The sequence below is a fragment of the Centroberyx gerrardi genome, chromosome 12, assembly GCF_048128805.1.
Source record: "Centroberyx gerrardi isolate f3 chromosome 12, fCenGer3.hap1.cur.20231027, whole genome shotgun sequence".
NCBI classification, from domain to species: Eukaryota; Metazoa; Chordata; class Actinopteri; order Beryciformes; family Berycidae; genus Centroberyx; species Centroberyx gerrardi.
This window is the reverse complement of record NC_136008.1, coordinates 27,683,452-27,694,007: the sequence shown is the minus strand read 5'-3', so window position 1 is coordinate 27,694,007 and position 10,556 is coordinate 27,683,452. Positions and strand designations below refer to the sequence as shown.

General features: G+C 42.8%; 1 protein-coding gene across 1 annotated transcript; it reads left to right on the top strand.

The window, feature by feature from the left end:
* The first annotated feature begins 438 nt into the window (after positions 1 to 438).
* LOC139922573 (transcription factor E2F3) lies at positions 439 to 10,028 on the top strand. The gene is made up of 8 exons (XM_071913099.2): positions 439 to 917; positions 3,489 to 3,606; positions 4,632 to 4,762; positions 6,845 to 6,933; positions 8,185 to 8,343; positions 8,798 to 8,912; positions 9,146 to 9,272; positions 9,450 to 10,028. The coding sequence occupies exons 1-8, from the start codon at positions 633 to 635 to the stop codon at positions 9,728 to 9,730; spliced, it is 1,305 nt and encodes a 434-aa protein (XP_071769200.1). The 5' UTR covers positions 439 to 632; the 3' UTR covers positions 9,731 to 10,028.
* Positions 10,029 to 10,556: the final 528 nt, after the last annotated feature.

Sequence of the window (10,556 nt, the reverse complement as noted above, 5' to 3'; positions counted from 1 at the left end):
GATGTCAGATATATGATGATAGGTTTTTTAAGGGAGAAAAAGATTAATTCATTTTTTAAAATATAATTGATTTTTTTCATAGTTTACCCATCTTCCTATTTATCGCTTTACCTCTCTCCCTCTCCCTTCAGCAGACTTGGTCAAGTGCGCCACCTGGCGGCCTGTCAGAGGACATGCAAGGCGTGACAAGTGACGTCGCCTGTTTACAACTGCCCAATGAACACGTGGCGCACTGAATCCCGCGCTACCATTGGCCAACATGGCGCCAATATGGGCGGGGGGTTTCTTCGGAAGGACCAATAGTATCTGGCATGTAAATTCCGTTTGAAAATTTCCCGGGAAATCTGAGTTTCGCGGGAGGGCTCTTGAGCGCGTAAACCGTATCCCTTCATTCATCAGGCCGTTTCCTGAAGCCATTTCTAGACGGGGGGAGACGAGAGTTGCGCTACTTTTTAATCCGTTGCATCTGCCTAAATGCACCTTACTACCGGGGAATACTTTACAAAAGTCGATAAATCAGACTCTCATCTGTACTTCGGTCTGATTATTTTTGAAATTGTCGCCGCGGATTAGCAGCCAGACGGGCTTGAAAGTACAGAGACAAAAAAGGGGTTACCCCGAATCTAAGCAAGATGAGAAGAGGGATCTCCTCCTCGGCTCCGGACAAAGTGATTTTAGCGGGGGTTGGGGGCTCTCCTCTGGACAATAATATAATTTTAACAACTCTCTCGGATCGTTTAAACCCCGGTCTGTCCAATGCTACTTATATCCAGATAATAACCACCCCACCGCCTTGCAACGTTACACAGACACCAAATGTGTGTTTATCCGAGCCTCAGATAAACAACATTTACTCAACTCCACAACAAGCTGCAGCAAACGGAGCAGGACAACGACCAGCTTTAGGAAGACCGCCGGTAAACATCTATACAGCTCGTTTCAATACATTTGGCTTGCTACAACTAGCCACAAACACGCCAAAATGTTAGCCTGCTATGCTAACCGAGCTTGTTGTTTGGGCAGCTAGCTGCTTAGCCAGTGCATTTACACCACTCAGCCTAGCGAGGTGGCTAACTAACTAACGCTAGCTAAGTTACCCAAGTGGGCTGGTTAGGTGGCTTGTTAACTTCTGCCAAGTAACAAATGAGTTGAAATGAATTTCGCAGTTTAAGGAACCTAGACCTGTCACCTAATAGCGTGCTATGCTAACTTCACGGTGCTTTGAGTGCGCTTCAACCTTGCAGCCAGATGGAAATATTGGTAAGAGATGACTAGCGGTGGCCTAGTGGCTGCTGTTGGTGTCTTGATTTGGGGGGGAAGGGAGGTTGCTGGGCTGCTTGGCTATTAGTTAGCTCATTTTAGCTTGCTAACAACACACAACAGGCTACATTTACTAGCCAAGGGCTTGTACATGGCTAAAGATCCACTTCAGTTTAGAAACTACTCATAGATTTTTCTTGCAGTCGTCTCTGAAGATGCAAGCCAACTTGGATGGAGCTTGAAAACATGAGTTAGCTTTTAAGGCTAGCAGCAGTATTGATTGGTAAAAGGGCAACGTCGTCGGCCTTGACCATAATCTTGCATAAGTTTTATTTCCCCCTCTCATAAATAAAGTGTAACGTTATGATTCCTTTGCCTTGCATGCAAAGTAAAGTGAAACTCGAGTTTGTTGCTTGAGTGCTGATTCACATTTCCTGTATTCTCAACCTGCACATACCACACATATTAGTTTCAGAAGCTTTTGAATGTGTCTTCTTGATCTTATTTATTCATCTTTCATAAACTGTATCAGCCTCTCTGTCTCAGGCTGTAACCTAGCCATGGCCATGCAGGCAGTGAGTGAGTGGAGCTCCATGCTGATATAAAATGGCTGACATTTTGACTGTCAACAGAGGGCATATTATTCCTTTTCAGACTTGGGCTAGATTAAGTATGAAAGGCAAGATACCTATTATAATGAAATACTTTTATTGATTGCTGTGGGCAAATTCACGTTGCTTTCTCCCCTGCACAGGGAGGTCAGAGTGCAGACCAGCACCCTGGAGCTGCTGTCTTGCTCAAGGACACTTAAGCAGGGTGGATGCTTGCCGACCCGGTGTTTAGCCTGGGTTTTCCGGTTGAAGGGTGGTTTCTAACCACTAGGCCACCGTGTCACCTAAAAAAACTGTTATATGCAGAATATGGAATCATCTAAACATTATTGCTTGGAAGAAATGCAGCACAGACGTGGCTGGACACAATGGGCCTCAGACTAGGGTGACAATCACATAAGATATGTTGGAGTCAGGTGAAGTAAGAAGTATTAATAATTCAAGTTGGTACTGAAGAAGAATGCAATAATAAACATTTGTTTTCAGAAATAGCAGACATGTTAGAAACTCAAAGTCTGCAGTATAACAGATCGGGGTGGTGAACCAAGACACAACCTATATTCACTACTCTAGATATACACAGTAATTGTTGAATATAGGCTTAAACATAGTTGATAAAGCAGTGATGCGGTAGATGCATAACCTGCAGCATTATTCAGACCAGAGGTAGTGACCAGACATGAGGCTTGTATCAAGCATGGTAAACTATGGTTGATGTAAGCCTAAACATATATTCAGGTTAGGATGGTGTACATGGATATAGATGTTAAATGATAGCTTTATTACATCTGGACAGAAACAAAAGTATTCAGGCGAGGATGGTAATGAGAAGGCATTAGTAAGAGCAAATCACATCTTTTTAGATTTTGGTGTATAGAAAATACTTGACTTTGGTGTGTTCAACAGTGGGTCAGGACCTCCAAAAGGCCACACATTTCTCTGGTAGGCCCCACATCAGAGTAACAATACTTGCAGAGCCTGGGTCCAAGGGAAAACATGACTAAATATCTCCCTTTTGTCTAGGGCAACGCCATTTCCCAAGTCATAACCGTTATCGTAACTATAAGTATACTTGTGTTTCCTCTTTGGCAGCACTGTGCAGGGATGTGATCAAACCCGTAGGTGTGACTCACTCTGTTGCTATGTGGCTTTCTCTTGACCAAGCAATTCAGTGAAGATGAAAAAACCGTAACCAGCAGTTCTGTGCCTCGTCATCAGATTGATAATCTTACCACGTGTCGTATTTGGATTTGAAAGAAAAACATATCCTGTCTTTGAAAGATCATGTTTTGACCTCCTCTTGACTGCTGCACTTCACAGTAGTTGTGAGGTAAAAACTGCTTTGCATGCCCAAACTGAAATAGACAGAAAAGACTGCTGAGGAATTACGCACCATCTGATTCAATGCTAAAAAATTAACACCTAAAGTGACATTGAAAGTCTAATATCTTCGTCAGACAGCTAGTAAACCTGTTGATTTTTCTCTAAAGGATTATTTAGGTGGATTTGATGTGGACTGATGATGCTACAAGGCCATGATTTGCTCACCAGCCTGCTAAGCCAGTACAGCATCTGTACCGCTGTTAACGTCTGAGTGGGTTTTTGTGTATTTTGCAGGCGAAAAGGCGGCTGGCGCTGGACGACTCGGACCACCAGTACCAGGCAGAGCCAGCCAGGACTCCGAGAGGCAGAGCAGGGGCCGGGGCCAACGGGACACGGTTAAAGACACCCAGAAGTAAGAAGCCCGGGGGCTATCAAGAGTGCTCTTATACCCATTTCACACACACAACCCAGGAATATTTCAGTACGCTGATCCAGGACCGTCCTGTGTAGGAGGCAGTTCACACCGAGCCTCATACACAGGAATGTCTGAAGGACTGTTACCGTATAACGTTATCAAAAGCCGACGGGTTGACACTGTGTTGAACATGGTGGACGACGTGACGCTCCAGACACGGAGAAACAAACGTTAAAGAACTAAATTTTCACACCAAGCGGAGCAGATTTTGACCCGACTCTGATGGTTGACTTACCCGCACAGTTCCCACAGGCCTTGAAAATCTTTGAAAGTTTGTGGATGTAAGAAAGAAAAAACGAGGCCTGAAATGTTTTTTTGAAAATGAATGGACGGCCTTGAATGAATGGGATTGATTTTAATTAAAATATAGCACCCAAATTCATCAATATGCCTCAGCTCCCTTTAGACCTTTCTCCGTCCTTGGATCAACACTTCACATCCTGAGGAAAACCCTCTGATGGATATTTGTGTTGATATAGCAGCAGTTTTAGAATTATTAATTTCACCAGGATTTCTCGACTTCACTAGACCATGAGTAAAAATTAAGGCCTCTGTAATGTCATGTCTTACCCCAAAATATGCCAATTTTGACTCAAGACTTTGAAAGTCATTGAAAAAGTTCTTGACTTCTTCTCTAAGTGAGTATGGGAACACTGTACCCAGGTCGACCCTTTCACAGTGACGATGAACCCACTTATTACCCGGCTCACTCCGGAGTGAAAGGGTTATTAGGAATTTTTCAGGTTTCTTGGTTCTGCAGTACAGCATGTGGCAAAATGGACTCCCCAGATTGCTTTTAATCCACCAAAAAAGAGAGAGAATAATACAAATCTCAGTTTCTTATGATTTCTTGTTATATCTATTTTGTTTTTCCACCCAAAGATACTCACTGTTACATCAAATACATTCTCCTTCCTCTCCCTCTTTCTCTCTCGCTCTCTTTGTTCCTCCATCTGCCACAGCGCCCAAGTCTCCGACAGAGAAGACGCGGTACGACACCTCGCTGGGGCTGCTAACTAAGAAGTTTGTGGAGCTTCTCGCCCAGTCTTCTGACGGGGTTCTGGACCTCAACTTGGCCGCTGAAACCTTACAGGTCAGTTCAGATCAGATCCAAACAGAGTGGCAGAATGGCAGGTTGGTTAGAAAACCTCTGTAGTCCCCGTACCGCACACTTTATCAAAGTGCTTTTATCTAGCACCTTCTTGGAGTCTTTCTGTGTGTGCGCCAGTTTTTCTGTAGTAGCCTATATATTGGAAATTGGCTAAACTAGTGCAGTGCCCATTCACCCCGCTGCTGCACAGAGCGCTGTTCACTTGTTTATTCAGAGTTTATTAATATTGAACGTGTCGCGTGTCCAAATTGCACCAAATCCGACACTGCACGTCCTTGGTTCCCCAGCAATACACCCGCCAAGTGTGAAGTAGATCGGACGAATGGTTCTCCAGATATGCGAAGGACACACACACATACATACAGACAGAGATTCCTTGCTTTATAGTATGATGCTTCGATATTTTTACAGTATGTTTTACATTTTCGGTGTTTGGCTGATGCTCTTATCCAGAGTAAATTATAATGAATGCAACAGTAGAATAAGCTTAAATTCCTAGATCACCAAGGTTGAAAGCAACTAATGGTAAAGAGAGCACAGGCCTTTCTGTGAACACAGATGAAGAAATACACTAAGGGTAGATAGGATTTTTTTTTTGTCCATTATATCGAGGGCTTGGAGCCAAAGGGGCGTAAGTGCTATTTTGGGCGAATATGAGTATTATATATCAATTGAAAGGTCTCAGTGAGATCTTTTCAGTGCCAAAAGGACACAACTGAAATCATGACCCATAAGTTTTAATTAAACAAAAACTGACAGCCGTAACAGTAAAAGTAGGGTTTTGTTTGCTGCCAAAAGGGCGTAACTGCACTAACGCCCTTTTGACACCAAGCAAAACCCCACTTTTGACACTGAACAAGCATTGTGGGTAGAGGATTCTAACAGCACTTAGGTCAACTCAAACTGCATGCTAACGTAAGTAATACTAGCATGGCAGCATGATCACATAATTTTTAGTATCCTATTCATATCCAAATTAATATTCTAGGTCAATATTAGATGAATGTAAATATGTTAATATTCCCATGAAATACTTAGGCCTATAGATTCAAAATGTTATTTTATAATGTTAGGAATGTGAACTGGTCAAGATGAGCTCTGGTAGTAAGACTGCTGGTAGCTGAAGTTATCCCTCAGTGTTATGAGGAGTTTTACAGGTCTTTGAATGTGTCCCAGGACACATCAATAAGTGATGTGTCCTGGGACACATACAAAAATGTATTATACTAGCAAAAGAAAAAAAAAAGTTGTAGTTTAGAATCAAAAGTAGTTTCTTATGTCTATAGAGGTTTATTTAAAGTTTCTAACAGAAAAAATGTATCAATCAATTTGATATGTTCCATGTAGCCTACAATTTTAAAGGCCTTGGTGAAAGTTGCTGAGCATTACTTCAAGATAAAGATATTCATTCTGATCTTGTTTCATATTTCAGTGTTGATTGAATTGTAATTGCTAGATTTGTATTAAAATGAATGTGTTTTACAATTGTTTACTTACATACGCCCATATTCTGCATGGCTGTATTGGGGCAATGTTTGTGCCAAAAAGGCGTATTTCACTCTTTTGCCATTTTAAAAAAAGTTAACAAATATAATTCAACTTAAACTGTAGCAGTATTGTTTTTATAGTAATGCTCAATCACAAAAGTCACAATATTTTAACAATCACAATATTTTAACAAAAAGTTAAAATATTGTGCTTAGTATGTGGTAACGGCAGCTGATCCAAGTTTGGTCAAAATTTGTTTTGGCTCTCCTGTAAAATCTACTATAACGCACTTATGCCCCTTTGGCTCCAAGCCCTCGATATGCTCATAACACAAAAGAAACTATATACTTAAAAGACAAGGTGTTACCACTACTGGGTCAGAAGAATATGACTTTAAATTGACTTTATTTTGTGATGGCACAAGAACTATATTACCGGTGTCAGAGATTGATTTTGCTATGGCTCATATAGCGGGTGGCAATTTACACAGAGACATGGTACTTCGTGTTCATAGTTGACATAGTTTGATTGACCAATAAATGGGTAACTGACAAGACCTGTGTCTGCTCCATTCAGGTCCAGAAAAGACGGCTGTATGACATCACCAACGTACTAGAGGGCATTCACCTCATCAAGAAGAAATCAAAGAACAATATCCAGTGGATGTAAGTGCTCTCTCTCACTCTGTCACTCAAAATGTTCTTCATCTTTTAAGAGTAAAGTTTGTCTTGCCTTTGGACCCAAGCCCACTAAATTACATGGTACTCTATGGGTACCTAAAAGAAACATCCTACAACCCTTTTTGTGTTATTCACTCCATCACAAAGAAATCTAAGCTTCTTCCTTTTCCTTATCTTCTTCCAGTTGTAGTTCAGTCTCTTCCTTGCCCCATTTCATTCTCCATTTGTACAAACTGTAGGCTGTTTGAGACTAAACACAGAATATCAAACCTTTGGCCAAAGTGTTGTGGAATTGGTGAAACATTTATTTTGAGTCATTTCTGTCATGAAAAGATGAATGGAAATGTATTCAAATATCAGGGCATCAGTTGCATTTGCAGGATGTTCTGTGTTTGTTGTGCAGGTATACGTGCATGTCAGAAAATCCATGTGGGTTTGTTATGGGATGATGTAGCTTGTAGGTTAATGAGATAGTCATGAACAGTGTAGGCCTACAAACAAATTCAGTATCAGTGTCAGCAAGTGTAGCACAGGTAGGCATGTGGCTACATGCAAACTGTTTCCCCATCCAGGGATGAAGATGCCTGCCTGTGCTCCACTCCACTTACAGTCTATGAATTCTATTTGACCTTCATTCCATACAGTTTAGAACAAGGCTCTGTACCTGTTTTCCAACATAGGCCTACCTCAGCCAATCCATTCACTTTGAAACTGAGCGGTTCTGAGCACTGCTGTGTGTTGGAAGCTCTCAGCTATTTGTGTTTGTGTGTATATATCTAAAATGTAAACAATATCAGCCACTTAATTTAAAGCTGGGCCACTGTGCTCAGACCACTTGTTCTGTTATCCTTGTATCAGATGTCTATTAAAAAGCACAGGGTCGCATTCGACAGCGAGAATATTTATAGACAGTATTTATTTCAAGACGGACAAAACGTTTTGGGCACTCCAACCTTCATTGGTGTCAGTGATTTGAAGTGCACAGGTGAAACGTGTGAAACATTGTGCCTGTCTTGACATAAATACTTAATATCATCCACATAATATCAGTGCTCACAGTGAAGATGCTCATCAAAATAATATTGAAAGATAACTGTGTTGTATGCCTACTCTAAGTATAGATATGGACAAAGTTGGGATTAAACACATTTTGAGTGCATAACAATATATATTTAAAACCCGAACCAGCAGTATGTGTGTTTGTATTGACTCTCCATGTATCTATCTCTCTCCCAGGGGCTGCAGTCTGTTGGAGGTAGAGGGGGCGCTGAACCAGAGACAGAGACTGACGGCGGAGGTTTCTGCCCTCGGAGAAGAAGAGCAGAGGCTGGAGCAACTCATCCAGAGATGCACCCTGGACATGCGACACATGAGCGACATGCCAAACAACCAGAAATATCCTTTTGTCGTCGGTTAATACGGTCATCCAAAAGTAAAAATGACGAGCATTTTCATCATTCATTTTGTGACACGATTAACATTGCATCTCACACTCGCACGCATTAACAAACAAGGCAGCAACATGGCACCAGATGTGAATTTTATGCTACAAGTGCTAAAATATGCAGAACAAAACTCAGGAAAGGTCACACACACAGATATTTTGGCACAGATCCAAAGAAAACCCAGCTAGGATTCTCTCCGGTATTGTCAAAAAACAAAAACCAGTTTACCAGCTCCTTTCAACTTCTTCTTCTTCTGGTCCTTCAGCAGCAGGTCCTTCAGCAGGAGGTTTCTTGTCATGTAGCGAGTGTTTTCACATATACATGCTCATACATTTGGTATTAGTATGTACTGAACAGATTTTGGACACAGTGATTGTTATTTCTTTGACCCCTTTGGCCACCACATATGCCTATGTAACGTACCAGGACATCAGACAGCTGGGCAACCTCCGAGACCAGACTGTCATAGTGGTCAAAGCGCCCTCAGACACCAAACTAGAAGTCCCAGACCCTGAGGAGGTATGCATACACAAACACACACACCATATTTGTTATCATAATCCTGATATACCCAAAACTACGCATGTAGTCTTTAAAGGACCCCACAGTCATACTTGGTGTGTCATAGCATTTTTGTCTTTCCATGGAGTCGGTCTATCCATCTAATCATGTGCAGTCTTGTCTTGTTGAGTTCTGTTCTGATGGTAAATTTTAATTTTATCCATTCTTTTTTATTTGCTTTCTCTCTCCAGAGTCTGTCCATCCATCTGACCAGCACTAAGGGACCTATAGAAGTCCTACTGTGTCCAGATGAGGAGAACGACCCCAGAAGTCCCGTTAAAAACGGCAACGTGGACATCAACGGGAACTCCCCCTTCCTCAGAGTCCTCCAAGGTTTGTTTCAGATAGATGTGTGTGTGTGTGTAGCGGTGTTTTTCTAAAATGTATGTAACACAAACAAAACGTGTGTGTGTATATATATAACAACCATTTGAGTTCTGGTTGACTCAACTGAGCGTTTTCTTCCAACAGATTCCTCCAGCTCCACGACCACTTCCTCCAGCCCCTCCCTCGCTCCGCCCTCCTCCTCCTCCTCCGCGGCGGTCTCTGTCACCACTCTCTCCCCCATCTCCTCCCCCTTCACCAGCCTCCTCCAGCAAACGGAAGACCAGATCCACTCAACCCTGGGGCCCTTCCTAAACCTCGGGCCCCCGATCCTGGACCAGGACGACTACCTGCTGGGCCTGGGAGACGACCAGGGGATCAGCGACTTGTTCGATGCCTATGACTTTGATAAGATGCCCTCTCTCGGCCTGGATGATCTCCTGTGTAGCTAGTGGTAGCTCATGGTAATTTACTTGTGTCGTTTGTTTAACATGAGAGAGAGAGAGATGGAGACTTGTTTGACGCCTGTGACTTGGATAAGACGCCCCAAACCCGAGTCGGATGGCTGGACTGCGTAGCTAGAGCTAGTGGAAGCTAATAATAGATAGATGGAACGGAGACAACATTGAGGGTGTTTTCTCTCCCGGAGGGATTAAACGCTGTGTTCTTTCAGGTGGCGAGAGACGAATGGCCTAGATGTTGAAAAGGACAAATATGATCTCACACAAAGACAGACCGGTTAGTATGAAGAGACATCCGTTTCTCTTTGTCCCGGGCTCTGTGCGGCCTTCGGCGTAGCCGGGGGGCCGATTGGAGGAAATGGGGGAAATTTGACGCCTCTTTTTGGGTAAGAAAGATGGAGAGGGGGGAAGGATATGAAGCGAGGCCCGCATCACTGTACAGAGAGACCAGACGAGGACAGGCAAGCTGGGAGGAAGACCCCCTTTACGCCTGTCATTAACACGCGTCATGGGTGATCGGGTTGGGTTTAGCCACAGCCAAAAAGCAAAAAATCCAGGTGTAAATGCATCGAGGTGCATTGACGACCCGATCACCCACACCATGTGTGTATCACAGTTACAGAAATGGAAACTTTTACACGTGGGTCCAACCAGGAAGCACATGGAGAGTAACACTTGTCAAAAATGGATTGTTAGGATCCTCGTGTAACAACAAGAAGTGTAACAAGGTGTTTAGCGTTCATTTCATAGATGTCACAAGAGGAAGCGTCAGGTGCGTAAATCTGTGTTTTGTCAAGGGAAAGACAAAGTTGATCTC

Coding starts and splice junctions, on each gene's coding strand:
- LOC139922573 (XM_071913099.2), top strand. CDS start 633: ATGAGAAGAGGGATCTCCTCCTCGGCTCCGGACAAAGTGATTTTAGCG. Junction 4,763..6,844: donor TGGCCGCTGAAACCTTACAG/GTCAGTTCAGAT, acceptor TGCTCCATTCAG/GTCCAGAAAAGACGGCTGTA. Junction 8,344..8,797: donor GACATGCCAAACAACCAGAA/ATATCCTTTTGT, acceptor TTTGGCCACCAC/ATATGCCTATGTAACGTACC.